The sequence below is a fragment of the Lampris incognitus genome, chromosome 3 (assembly GCF_029633865.1).
Source record: "Lampris incognitus isolate fLamInc1 chromosome 3, fLamInc1.hap2, whole genome shotgun sequence".
Taxonomy (NCBI): domain Eukaryota; kingdom Metazoa; phylum Chordata; class Actinopteri; order Lampriformes; family Lampridae; genus Lampris; species Lampris incognitus.
This window is the reverse complement of record NC_079213.1, coordinates 104,485,947-104,500,825: the sequence shown is the minus strand read 5'-3', so window position 1 is coordinate 104,500,825 and position 14,879 is coordinate 104,485,947. Positions and strand designations below refer to the sequence as shown.

The 14,879-nt window shown below is 42.9% G+C and overlaps 1 protein-coding gene across 1 annotated transcript in view; it reads left to right on the top strand.

Moving 5' to 3' along the window:
* The window catches only part of erich3 (glutamate-rich 3), a 31,421-nt gene extending 17,046 nt beyond the window's left edge, over positions 1-14,375 (top strand). Inside the window, exons 9-14 of the mRNA XM_056276907.1 lie at positions 3,205-3,391; positions 4,691-4,935; positions 5,111-5,257; positions 5,749-6,165; positions 9,089-9,223; positions 9,474-14,375. Of these exons, the coding sequence (XP_056132882.1) occupies positions 3,205-3,391; positions 4,691-4,935; positions 5,111-5,257; positions 5,749-6,165; positions 9,089-9,223; positions 9,474-13,102 (4,760 nt within the window). The 3' untranslated portion in view covers positions 13,103-14,375. The remainder of the gene's footprint in view (positions 1-3,204; positions 3,392-4,690; positions 4,936-5,110; positions 5,258-5,748; positions 6,166-9,088; positions 9,224-9,473) is intronic.
* The last annotated feature ends 504 nt before the right edge of the window (positions 14,376-14,879 follow it).

Below are 14,879 nucleotides of genomic sequence, written 5' to 3'. Positions count from 1 at the left end.
CAGTGGAGGCGGGGAGAGTTGCGATGGATAGGGAACGGTGGAAGAGACTTGCTGAGGCATCAGCTGTGCTCCTACGACCTCCATAGGTTACAGAACTGATGATGATGATGATGAAGGTGTGCCCGAGTGTTTGTTTGCATCTCTTCTCTATACGGCAGAAAACGCATCATTTCCCGTGCACACCTACACTTCAGTGCCATTGTCCCGGTCATACGCAGGCTATTAGATAGGAAGATCCAAGTGGTCTCATGTTACGCAGTTTGTTTCAATGAGACTTGGGGAAACCAACTGCAATGCTAATAGCACTTAAACGTTATTATTTTACTATGAAAAAGTCCCCCTATGCAGCTTTAGATGCAAAAATAAGTTCAGAAAGGTGAATGAGATAGCCTTTCTGTACGCGAATCCTTTGAGCAAATGAATTACAGCAGTCAGGTCAGGCTGTGGTGGTTGAAGGTAATAATTCAAACAGATACCAATGGCATAAACCCCTGGACTATTTCTTTTTTTTTTCTCCCCAATTGTACTTGGCCAATCACCCCACTCTTTCAAGCCGTCCTGGTCGCTGCTCCACCCCCTCTGCTGATCCGGGGAGGGCTGCAGACTACCACATGCCTCCTCTGATAAATGTGGAGTCGCCAGCTGCTTCTTTTCACCTGACAGTGAGGACTTTCACCAGGGGGACGTAGCGCGTGGGAGGATCACACTATTCCCCCAGTTCCCCCTCCCCCCTAACGACCAGAAGAGGTGCTAGTGCAGTGACCAGGACACATACCCACATCCAGCTTCCCACCCGCAGACACGGCCAATTGTGTCTGTAGGGACACCTGACCAAGCCAGAGGTAACACGGGGATTCGAACCAGAATCCCCATGTTGGTAGGCAACAGAATAGACCGCTATGCTACCTGGATGCCCGACTATTTCTCACTAAACCAGACCACACCCACAGGATTCCTTTACGACATTGATAAACCTCGTCTTGAGGGGCGGGGAGGTGGTGTTGCTGTTGTTTACAGGAGGGACATTAAAACAACCACCATTTCCATTCCTGCCGCTTATTCTTTCAAACACCTTGCTTTCAAACTCTTCGGTTCCACTCGCTTTGTCACTGCCGTTATCTACCCCTCCCCCCCGAACTCCATCAAATGAAATCCTGTAAGTACCAGCTCGAAAGACTTTGCAAGGAAACTGGTTTAACAGTGCATCTCCAAGCCTACACAGACTACCTTCAACAATACAAAGATGCTCCCATCACAGCCTTGTCCACCTACTCACAGCTCATACACTCTGGCTCCACCAACCCCAAGGCTCTCTTTTCTTTTCATAAACAAACTTATAAAACCCAGTGACAATACCTCCAATTTCTTCACAGTTAACAAGTGCAACTCTTTCCTTTCATTTTTCCAAACTAAAATTGACACTATGTACAGCAACCTGACCACCTCCAGACCCCCCCCCCCTTTACCACTCAGCCCCTGTCAAAGGTCAAAGTTCTCCCCTGTGTCCCAAATGGAGCTGTCCAACTTTATGGTAGGAATGAGAAGCTCCACTTATTTTCTGGGTCCCATCCCATCCAATCTTGTTAAGGACTGTCTCCCAGCTATCTCCTCACTCATCTGTATTGATAAGCCCATCACTCTCCTTCTCTGCTGCCGAAACTTTGATCCATGCCTTCATCACATCCATAGCATTCTCTATGGCTCATCATCCAAAGTCCTAAACAGACTCCAGTACATCCAGAACTCTGCTGCCCACCTGCTCATCCGCTCCCATGACCACATCACCCCTGTCCTCCAGAACCTCCACTGGCTCCCTGTCCCACAACGGATCCAATTCAAAGTCCGTCTCCTCACAAATAAAGCCATCCATAACCAGGCCCCCTCCTACCTCACCGACCTGCTCCATTACCATACTCCTCCTTCCCACAGCCTTCGTCCTCTGATGCCAACCTCCTGTCAACCACCAGACAGGACCAAGAACCGGATCTGGGGTGACAGAGCCTTCTCCATAGCTGCCCCCTACCTCTGGGACTCCCTCCCCAAACACATCAGAGACTGCATTGATCTGTCCATGTTCACATCATTAATCAAAACTCACCTCTTCAGAATTGCTTTTAATGTGTGATTAATGTTGTGTGTTTTATGTTTTTGGTGTATTGCTTGTATGTTTATTTATGTAAAGCATCTCTGAGTACTCTGAAAAGTGCTCTACAAACAAATATCATTATTCTTATTATTAACTTAAAAAAGTGATAACCTGTTAGTATGCAATGGCTAACTGCATAACTGCTGTTATGCTCAATTCACAAATGATGGACTGATAGTTAGAACAGACATCTTTTACAGATGAACTGCAGTTTTTGGTCAGTAGTAGCACTACTGGGCAAAGTGGGTGCCCGTATCATAACAAAACTCTTAACATGATGTGGTCGCTGCCCTGAAATCCAGATGTAAACATTGAAGAGTTGTAATGTTAACATCGGAGCCTTCTAAATATTAAAAATTCACATTTTCTGAACATCTTTGGAGGTAACAACTTTAGTCACTGGGGTCCAACAACATACTCTGAGACTGCACAAGTGAAACTATTAATGTAAACAAACTCGTGTCTTTAGCTAAACTTCATGGTTTAGCTTTAATCAAATGCTCTCGGGGTCGATGCCCACAATAGCCCATCCTAGCTAGTGTCCATGAACAAGATGTTGAATTCCTCTCTATTTTGTTAAAATGTCTCGCATGAAATGGAAAAGGCAAAGGCCAGCTCCTAACCACACTTGAGTTACTGGAGATAGAATGGACTATTGGTTTGTGACCTTGGCCTACTCTGGAGGACCTGGCTTCAAATCGTGTACCGTCAAATCGTCCCAGATATTTACTTGACCCTGGCTGCCAAGGGAGTATTCCCCTTAGCAGTTACATGTTGTCACCATTGAAGAGTCACAGAAAGATCAGTAAACTATTTCATATTTTCTTGCAGTTATGAAATTCTCATTTCTCCTGCATACATAGATAGCATTTCATATGCTTTTGTGAACTGTCAATACTGTCTTTGCACAGAGATCTTGAATTCCAGTTTGAAGCGAACACCATAGTACATAGTAGTTATTACTTTTTTTGCATTATCTTTTTCTGTTTAAAAACGTATTCGGAAAATGAGACAGAATTTGATTCTGATGTTGGTTTTCTGTCATCTGTCGCTCTCAGAGTCCTTCTGTTTTTTGTCGCGGCGCCACCGTGGTTTCCCCTTCAGCCTGACCTTCTTCCTGAACGGACTGCAGGTGGAGCGCGTCAGCTCCTGCTGCGAGTTCAAACACAGGAAGGGCTCCCGGCTTGGCGGGAGGCATGGACACTTTGGCTTATCCAGCGTTGAGGGGGCCTCCCCCTGCTACAAGTAAGATCAAACCCCTTCCCCCCCGCCCAGATGCAGGCACATTGTGTCTTGAACGCAACTCAAAGCCAGGTTGTGAAGGAAGTTTTGTTTCACTGTACAGAATCTGACAGCTGTTCTTCCATCCAATGCAGCTAGACACATTTCAAGCAGCCAAAAGAAACAATTTGATTCAGCCCTTTCTTGATACAACACAATTTAGTGCAATATGATGCAATGAAATAACACAAACTATTAGTACAAACAGTTTGTTTTTTTTAGGGGGGGGGATTTTTCCCCCTTTTTCTCCCCAGTTGTATCCATCCAATGACCCCACTCTTCCAAGCCGTCCCGGTCGCTGCTCCATCCCCTCTGCCAATCCGGGGAGGGCTGCAGACTACCACATGTCTCCTCCGATACATGTGGAGTCGCCAGCCGCTTCTTTCTCCATGACAGGGAGGAGTTTCACCAGGGAGACGTAGCGCGTGGGAGGATCATGCTATTCCCCCCACTTCCCCCTCCCCCGAACAGGCACCCCGACCGACCAGAGGAGGCGCTAGTGCAGCAACCAGCACATAACCACATCCGGCTTCCCACCCACAAGCACAGCCAATTGTGTCTGTAGGGATGCCCAACCGAGCCGGAGGCAAGCCGGGGATTCGAACTGCCAATTCCCGTGTTGGTAGGCAACAGAATAGACTGCTACGCTACCTGGATGCCCAATGCAAACAGTTTATGTGCTAAAATTTGTACTAATGCTATTTTAGACTAGTTGCAAGGGAAAAAAATCAGTAATGGGAGAGGGAGAGAGGAATGGCGTTAACATACTATTTAAATTATCATTTGCTGGTAGTAAAACATGAAAATCTTTGCAACTTTTAAAAAAATGTCAAGTTAATCCACAATTGTGGTTTATATATGTTTGGTGTTGCATCATACATTTTGTAATTGTCTGCTTAAAACATCAGGGAGAGAAACACAGAAAGTTTGCAAGGGTCGGGGGAGGGGGTGTCATGGGACAATACGTGGACTTTGGAGAAAACACAAGAGAAACACATAATGCGAAAGGAGCAACGATATGTGTTGTATTGGGCTGTACCGATACACTGGAGCCTGAATCAAAGTTTCAGCAATTCCCCTTCCAATCTATGCCAGATACAAGCTGTCTGAATCAATGTAGTCGAATCTTAAACATAAGGCCCGGTGCATTGGTTTGAATCAGTAAATTGTCAGACCAGTACTTTTTTCCTTTCTTCTTTCAGTATTTTACTCCTTCGTCGCTTTATCAACGAGTTCTCGTGTTTGTGGTCATTTTTTCCCCAGGTGCATCATAGCAATGGGGCTGGACAAAAAGCCATCCCCTCCTCCTAAGAGAGTGAAAGAGGATTTTGGGAGAGAGGCCACAATGAGCTGCCCCACCGAGACCCCCAAGGATACTCCAGAGATGGAAAAAGACAACACCGGAAAAGATCCTGCCTCCCATCCAGAACCTGATACCAGCCAGGTCCAGGAAATGGAGAATGAAGTCAAAGGAGACAGACCGCCCGAAGTGGGCAAACCCCAAGATGGTATAATGACGTCACTGGATAATTAATTTTTTCAAAGATTCATGCGCCATTGAGAGAGAACTGAAACAAGTACTGCATCTCAATAAACAATGGTGGACTTTGCATTTTTATTAGACAATGTCCCTTGAAAGAAAAATTCCTTGGATATGAAACAGTTGCACATCTTTCCTCATAGATTATGAAGAGGATTTTGAGGCAGATGATGAAGGGCCTGCTGAAGATGCTGAGGTAGATGAGAGGAAATCTCCATCTCCGTCCATTGAGAAAGAAAGGGAGACTGAGGAAAGAGAGGCGTCTGACAGTGACAATGATGTCAAAGATGGTGAGTGAATCTATATTTGATTGCACCACTCATGCACAGCATGAAAGCAGTGTCAATGAAAATCAAGTCTTTAATCAAGTTATTAATCATGATTCATTCATTTAGCAATTTCTTTACACAGTAGTGCAGAAATTCTCAGCATGGGTTGAACTACTCAAAGATGGACCAAATTCTGGTTCTCAGTTGACAAGTATAAGAACCTCAACTGCTGATTTAACTTTGAATTCTGATGGGGTGCCCCGGTGGCTCACTTGGTAGAGTGGTACCACATAAAGCTGAGTCCTCGCCACAGTGGCCTTGGTTTGAATCCGGCCCAGGCCCTTTGTTGCATGTCATCCCCTCTCTCCCCTGCCTTTTGTCTCTCTCTCTCTCTCTCTCTACTATCACTATCAAATACAGGAGGAAAATGCCTTTAACATAACGAGTAACATCAAGGGATGAAAAAACTTAATGATTGATACAATGAAAGAATTCTCTCCTTCCTTCTTCAGAGGACAGGAGTTCCCATTCATCATCCAGCTCCTCAGAGAGTGACAGGGAGGCTGAAACTGAAGACACCAAAGAGGACCAAACCATCGAAGAATCTAAAGAACCTGAGGAGGAGGTTGTTAACCGAAATGAATCCCCAATTCCACTTGCAGAGGAAGACAAACCGGACTCAGAGGATGCTGCAGCCACTGAGAGTTGCTTGCCCAATGCACCGCAAACCTCCACGCCTGCAGGGAAAGACTCAGAAACACAGGACAGCCCCGGGGAAAACACAGGGTGGACAGACATACAGGTGTTGGACACCAGCTTCCCTTCGGGGAACAAGGGTAAAGGGGACGAGGGTAACTCTGGAGCCAAGTCAGGGCTGCAAGCCCAGAAACAGGAGGATTGCTCTCCTCAGGTGGAGGAGTCAGAGAGGGGTAAGTATACACCATAATATGCCGAATTTGTGGTGTTGGTTCCTTCACTTTAAGGCCCACATAGACTGTATGAGTGTGACTGCTGATACACCTCCTTGTTAGACTGTGCAAGTTGAAGTGAGTCTACTGTCACATTGTGTGATTGGTCTAACAATGACACTACAACCTACATCAGCTGATGGTAACCTGACTGTGCCTTGTGACACCAAAAAAAAAAAAAAGACATTCAAAATGGTATGGGGGGGTTGCAGTTGTATTGATGAAGGCATCCATGTAATGCATCAAAAAACAAAAAAAAGAAAAGAAAAAGGAGGATTTGGACCCTTTCAGCACGTTTACATTTTATTCATAGCAGGCGTGATAGTAGTTGTTATTTTCTACCATGCTCCTATTGGTCACTTACCAGGATGATGTCCTAGCTGATTTGTTTTTATCATCGTATCTCCTATCACACCACATAATCATGGCTGGACTTTTCTGAAATTGACAGAACATGGCCAGATGCATGGATCAGTACTCTGTTGGCTGTCCTTAACCCTGTCACACTGAACCACCCAAAACAGTCAACCATCATTCAGTGTCAAAAATTTGTCCAAGACGGCCCCAAGATGGCCAAAATCGCACAATGTGTGGGGTGTCTTTACTGAGACTGGATCAATGTATCTGTCACAGAGCCTTTTCCGCTATTACTCCATTAACATTTTTACAATCTTTGAACTAATTTCAGTTTTATATAAATGATCTTTTAACTTCACCTTTGGTTCTCGTTTTAATGGTGGGAAAAAGTATCACATCCGTATGACCTTTGCTTCTAGCTCTGGGCATGTCCTCTCCTGTTAAGTTTTCTTCTGTATGTGTTCATTTCTGTGTTCCTCTGTATAATGTCATGGATTAATTTAAATTCAGAAAAGGGTTGAGATAATTGGGTATTTGTTAAGAGATTTCATATTTGAAGTAGCCTGTTTATGTTTTAATCATACTTGAAAGGCTAACAAAGTATTTTTGAAGTATGAGATCACCGACTGCTAATTTACATTTCTTAAAGCAGCACAAAGTATCAAGAATTAAGGTGATGTGCAGCACTGTAGTAACTACAGAGGTATGAAGCTGATCAGCCACAGCATGAAGATATGGGAAAGAGCAGTGGAAGCTAGGTTAAGAGGAGAGGAGATGATTAGCGACAGCAGTATGGTTTCATGCCTCAAAAGAGCACTACAGAAGTATAAAGAAGGCCAGAAGGAGTTACATTGCGTCTTTGTGGATTTAGAGAAAGCATATGACAGGGTGCCGAGAGAGGAGGTGTGGTATTGTACAAGGAAGTTGGGAGTGGCAGAGAAGTATGTAAGAGTGGTGCAGGATATGTATGAGGGCAGTGTGACAGTGGTGACATTTGCAGTAGGAATGACTGTTTCAAGGTGGAGGTGGGATTACATCAAGGTTCGGCTCTGAGCCCTTTCTTGTTTGCAACGGTGATAGACAGGTCGACGGTAGAGATCAGACAGGAGTTTCCGTAGACTATGTTTTGCAGATGACATTGTGATCTATAGTGAGAGTAAGGAGCAGGTTGAGGAGAGTCTGGAGAGGTGGAGGTATGTACTGGAGAGAAGAGGAATGAAAGTCAGTAGAAGCAAGATGGAATACGTATGCGTGAACAAGAGGGAGGACAGCGAACTGGTGAGGATGCAAGGAGGTGCCAAAGGTGGATAATTTTAAATACTTGGGGTCAGCTGTTCAAAGTAATGGGGAGTACAGAAGAGAGTGCAGGCAGGGTGGAGTGGGTGGAGAGGAGTGTGGAGTGATTTACAACAAGGGTACCAGCAAGAGTTAAGGGAAGGTTTACAAGATGGTAGTAAGACCAACTATGTTGTATGGTTTGGAGACGGCAGCACTGACAAAAGACAGGAGGCGTAGCTGGAGGTGGCAGAGTTGGAAGATGCTAAGATTTTCATTGGGAGTGATGAAGAAGGACAGGATTAGGAACGAGTATATTAGAGGGACAGCTCAGTTAGATGGTTTAGAGACAAAGCAAGAGAGGCAAGATTGAGATGGTTTGGACATGTGTGGAGGAGAGATGCTGGGTATGTTGGGAGAAGGACGCTGAAGATTAAGCTGCCAGGGAAGAGGAAAAGAGGAAGGCCAAAGAGGAGGTTTATGGATGTGGTGAGGGAGGACATGCACGTGGCTGGTGTAACTGAGGAAGATGCAGAGGACAGGTAGCGATGGAAACAGATGATCGCTGTGGTGACTCCTAATGGGAGCAGCCGAAAGAAGAAAAAAAGAAGAAGAAGAAAGCAGGACAAAGTGGTTTTGGGAAGGGAAAAAAGAAAAGAAATGATTTATGGACTTGTAATGATTTTTAAGGACTAAAAACCTTTTAAAAACTCAATATATATCCAGATATATCCAGAGATATGTGATAAGTGAGCCTAACTTGATTAATCTCATGCACTTGGTAAATTAGATTGACCAGCAGTTAATTTTAAACTTAACTGATGGTTCCCATTACTCGTAGAACACTATTTGTTTGAAACTAAAGCTATGTTAGGAACATGTTAGATATTTCTGGGATTATTTAAATCTTAAAACTATACTGAGTGACTTTAAAGAATGAGGCCTGTGTTATTGTGATTTGTGCATCTGTTCTGGCTGTGTTGTTACTGAATCCTGACTGTTTGTAACTTTCATTCTGTGCATGTTTATTTGGTGAATCATTATTTTGCATGTAGTTTCCATGCTTTGTTTTTAAAAGATTAAAGAAATGTCATTTGAGGTTTCATATTCCTTTAATATTTCTTTTAATTGTCTCACTTTCTGGTATCAAGACTCATCATGTGGTTTATACAGTGCACATAAAAAAATTATCATGACTGAATTTCCCTACGTAGTTCACGGTTCTTTCTCTTTTTTTATGCAAACTTTCAAGCCAAATCTGAACAGGAGAAGCTAGCAGAGGCCATTTTGAGGGAGACACCATGTAGCTCTGAGCCACAGCAAAGTGATACAAGTACCAAAGTGGAAGAAGACTTGACAAAGAAAGAATATCAACAGGACAACAGGGGTACCACATTTACCTTTTTTGTATGTTTGAACAATGAACAACAGTCTCTTTCATTGATAACAAACTCTACTGTATTACTTCAGATTTCCATATGGTAATCTGTTAATACAGTAAAGGATAACCTTTCCATCTGAAATTTTGGTGATATTATACACACAACTATACAAATATACAGCAGAGGAAAACTATAGCAGAAAAACACACTGGTTGTCTTTTCCAAAACTAACTTCACAATTTTTGTTTTTTACAGATGCCGTACCAGAGAAATCTGTGACTTTTACAATGCAGCCACAGACCCTCTCAGAGGAGGTGAATCATGAGGAAAGTGCTGCCATTGCTTTTACAATGCAGCCACAAACCCTCTCAGAGGAGGTGAATTATGAGGAAAGTGCTGCCATTGCAGCTGAAGCAGCAACAAATCAAGGAGAGACCACATCTGAGATGAAGGAACAGGAGAAGGAAACAGAAGCAGGGCCCTGTGAGAGCATCAACACAGCTAGTGACAGGGTGGCTAAAGCAGAAAAGGCTGAATCTGAGACTAATAAGACAGAGGGCATAGCGGAGAAGGATAAATCAGAGGATGGAGATGCAAAAGATGCATCTCTGTCTCCTGATTCTGAGGAGAAAATGGGAGGGTTAGAGGCTGAAGAGCTTCAGGCAGATGAACCAGCAACACCTTCAGATGTAGGGGCCACAGAGGCCACCAAGACCCCAGAGACCCGGGAAGAGAATGGTAAGGAGGAGGAAGTCGTGGCAGAGGCTAACGTGCAGCCTGATGAGACAGAGCAATTTTCAGAGAGTGGTAAAAGAAATGAGCCCTTGCCATCAGAAATGAAGGCGATGACTGATGAAACAGCAGCCCCAGACAAAACAGAGGCACAGGCAGTGGCAGTGAGCGAGATGAATGAGATAAAAGTGTCATCCTCGGAGAAGCTGGGGGCAGTCAGTGTTGAAGAGGCTCATGAAAGTGACATGGAGAAGTCAGGAGGCAAGGGGGAGGTTGTGGCGGGAGGCTCAGAAGCAGTGGAGATCTTGAGCGGCTCATCAGAAAGGAGAGGAGAAACAGCAGTCGATGCTGAAAAGGCAGCGGAGGCAATCGATGTGAAAATATTAAATAAGCCCACAACAGCTGCAGATGAAGAGGAGGCAGTAGAGGAGGCCTCTCCGGTAGACGCTAGTACGGAGGATGGTGAACTACCAGAGAGTGTTAAAGGCAATCAGATGAATGACACGGGAGAGGAGGAAACCGAAAGATCTCTCAAAACTGACGGAGAGGAGGATGAAATGGAAAAAAGGAAGCCCGAGGACACTGGGTCAGGAGATAAAGTGATTACTCAAATTGAGAAAATGGAAAAAGAAAATAGTGGAAAGGATGAGGAGGAAATATGTAAGAGCAATGCTGAAAATACTATGACAGCTGAAGAAAACACAACAACAAGGAATGAAGATGGTGGCGAGGCTCGATTAGAGGCAAAAGAGGACCAATCGGAAGGAAAGTTTGAAAAAGGAGATAAGATCATATATGAAGACAAGATTGAAGAAACAGAAAAGTTAGACAGAGATGATGAGGATGGCAAAATTGGAGACGGTGAAGGTGTCAAAAATGAAGCTGATGAAAAAGAGTCTGAAGAAAAGGTGACAGCAACTGATGAAACTATCGAAGATGTAGAAAGGTCTCATACTGCTGAGAACCAACTTACAAAAACTGAAAACAAAGGGGCAGAGAATGAGATGGTAAAACAGTCTATTGAAAAAATTGTTGGATTAGATGATGCATTGGACCATAAATCAGTAGACCAGGTAAGCGGAGCTATAGCCGAGGAGATCAAAGGCAATGCAACGGAAGCAACAGATGTTCATGGAGAAAGCCAAAAAGAGGGCAACAGTGAAAAGGAAGACACCGATGCTGAAAATGGAGTGATAGACAGAGAACAGAGAAAAGACCAGGGGGACGAGGAAAAGGTTGACACACAAGACACAAAAGATAACATGGAGCCAGAGGAGAAGAGTACAGTGGTCCAAACAGAGGTGGAGGTACTCTCTAGAGCAGAGGTTGGACAGACTTCTGATGACCATGAAGAGACAATGGATGGACGTGAAGATGATGGGCTGGATCAGGTTCCCAGCACTGATAAAAGGGAAAAGGAATCTGAAACAGGAAACGATAACGTGTATAGCCAGCATGATTTGCAACAGGTGGATTCTGTTTTGGAGGTTAAAGAAAAGGCTATAGTTGAAGATAAATTGGATGAGATCAGCCAAGAGGCCAAGGAAACAAAACAACATCCTGACAAAAAGGAGGACAAACACTCAGATATTGAAAATGAAGCCAATGGTGAAACTGAAGACAGAAATTCAGATTTGAAACAAGAGAATAATAACGTGGAAAATAATATCAAAGAATTAACAGCTGTGTATCAGGCCCCATTTTCAGAACCTACAGCTGTTAGTTTTGACAGTGCAGCAGATATAGTGGACAAAGCGATAGAAAAGTCCATAACACTTTCAGAATCAAAGATCAACAAACTCCCAAACAGGGATGAAAATACTGCTGCAGACGGAGAAGACACAGAGGAGGCAAGCAAGCCATCAGAGGAAGGCGGAAGTGTGGTGCTCAACCCTCAAGCAGAATCGTTGCAGCTCACGCACAATGTAGCAGCTCATGCCAAAGGGAACAGTGCATCTAGTAAAGAAGCTCACATACTGGAGGAAACTATTGAAACTGAGCCACATGCCATAACTCCAGAGGTCTTAGAAAGAGAGGACAACAGGGATCTAGTCACAAACTGGGTGACCCTTCATCAAACATCAAAGTTCTTTGAGAAATTTGTGGAACCTTTGGATGACTTGAAGGCATCGACTTTAGATCATGCTGCCAGAGTGACTAGTTCTGAGACAAAAGAAGAAGAAGAACCAAGAACCACGCCTTCCGAATCAGAGAGTCCAGTTAAAATGTCAGAGATGCCCAAGCATGAAGCTGGAGTTGATGCCAGCACTGACAGCATAGCAAAAGAGGTAGAACCCACACGAAATGATGACAATGAACCCGACAACAATACGAAAGTAGAATCCACACAGTCAGAACTCAGAGGCAATCGCTCAAATGGCAATAACCCTGGTGAAAGTGAAACCACAGGAGATAAAATGGAAGTGAGTGAGGAGACTGAGGTCAAAGCCATAAACCTCATTAAAGAAACTGAACAGAATGGGAATGAACCCATGGCTTTGCCAGTAAGGCAAGATGCAACACATTCAGGAGAGCACAAAGACACTGCTGGACCATTTGAAGAAGACAAGGATCAAGATGCATCAACAAAGAGGGAAACTGAGCAAACTGATAGTTCAACAACTGAGGTTGAAAGCACTGCAGGTACCCACCACCCATTTGAACTCGTCAGACCTGAGAGAGCCACTGAGGACCAAAAAGAGGAGAAAGCAACAAAAGATGATCCAGAGATAAAAGAAAAGCAAACAACAGCTGAGGAGACAAAAGATCTCCCATCCCTGTCCGACACTGAAGGACATCAAGAGCACGTAGACAGTACAGAGAGGCTCTACCATTCTGATGACATGAAAGCAGGGGAACATGAAGATACCAAAGAAGAACATGACGGTATAGAAGTTACAGAAGTAATAGATTTCACAACAACTTCCAAGTCAGAAGATGGTAGGTACGGGGACTCCCAGAGTGAACAAATCCAATCTAAATCTTCAGATGGGGGCCTCAGTGGAAGCAACAAAGATGTACAGTTGATTGAGGACATCAAACATACCCTTAGCAAAGACCGCTTGAGTACTTTCTCTATGGATGAGACTTCGCTGTTTGGTCGCAATTCATATCCTCTCTTGACTACTACAAGGACAGAGAGTAGTTATTAAAACAGCATACTGCAGAAGGGCACTGAAATACAGAAAGTCAGCTGACGGGTTTCAAAAGCAATCTCTGAAAAATTACTTACACTTAATTCAGCACACAGCAATGCAAGAAGATATGCACAGCGCTTATGACAATCAACTGGTTCCATGAAGACCTAGATGTGTGTATATTCATACTGATCACCAAACGTGATTTGTCTCATTGGACAGTTCTTCTACTTAATGGGTGTGGGAGTCAGTCAGCTAAAATCAAGATGGCTCAATGCAGATGAGATGCAGAAGCCCTCAAGTGATGTCCATGTATACAACAAAAGCTTGAATAGTCTTTATTTTTGATTAACTAATGAAAGAGGATGTGTATTAAGTTTTGATTGTCGCATGAAATGTTTACAATAGCTCATCTCTTACTCTTGCTGGTGCCTAACAAAGAGTCATAGCATGCACAAGGTATCAGATACACATGCTATCGCTAATACCCTGTAAACAGATACTCTTCCCCTCACACTACACAAATGATTGAATAATTCATAGATGTTTAAGACTCCCATGGCTTAGTGTGCCCTCAGGCACCCTCGCACACTTTTTAAATCTCCATTGACTGACTCATTGGGCAAAAGCACAATACTGACTTTTTACTTTGATCTCAACGATTTCTTGTGTCTGTTTTGCACAGCAGAGGGTAATACTGTTTATGTGTTAACGTGGGCTGACATTTTTAGTCAAGGCTTCAACATATACTACCCTACTATACCCTACATATACTACCCTAATCATGATTATTAGATCATGAAAACATCATTAGTGTATTGGTTCAAGTACTAAAAGTTGAGACTATGATGTATTCAGGAAGGGACATTGATAATTCAACCTTGCTCTGAGAACCTTGATCCTTAGACTAATTGACTTAAAAAGTCAATTGAATTTAAATTTAATTAATCTTTTTTATTTAATCATATAATTATATATATTTATATATTCTTATATATTATAGATATACGATATATATTATATATAATATTAAGTATATATTTAATTATCTAAATTTAATCAATTTTAAAAAAGACTTAAAAAAAATGGCAAAATTGTGATATGTCCAATGTAGTCACTTTGTCAGTTCATCATTGTTCCCTCTAGTGCTACCTCTTATTTAACAGATATGGTACTTTTCATTTCATCCTTTTTGCCTGATTTTCATAGTTAGTGATGTTCTATGAAGATTTCCATTTCATATCTGTCAAACCCAATGATGAGCAGCTTGTGTGATTTGGCCATTAAAAGTAAGAGAACACTACCAATCACTCTAACATTTGTTTTCTTCTGCATGCATAAAATGAAGCTGTACTGACAGCATGAGTATCAGGACTATTGCATACCATTTTTCAAGGTTTCTGTGTCTTTATTTCAACCATTTGTTAATGACACTCACAAACATTTACCAAAATTAGCACATTACAATTATTTACATGGTATAAAAGTCAAAGCTAAGCATTCTGAATGACTTGACATATTTGAAAACATGTAACTGCAGATATGAAACTGCAAAATAAACTCCATTAACATCTCAGTAGTGTTTACGGCAAATTCACAATAGCTACTAACTTCCCCGTTGAACATGATTTTGTAATGGCTTCCATCCAGTTAAAATCAATAATCCATTGTCCTTATCCATTAACACTCATCCAAATCATGAAGGTTTTCTTTTCAATGCCCTTCTTGATAGCAAATCCAACAGACCGCCTCACCGTGGTCTGTCACTGGTGGTTGTTACATGTGTGTGATA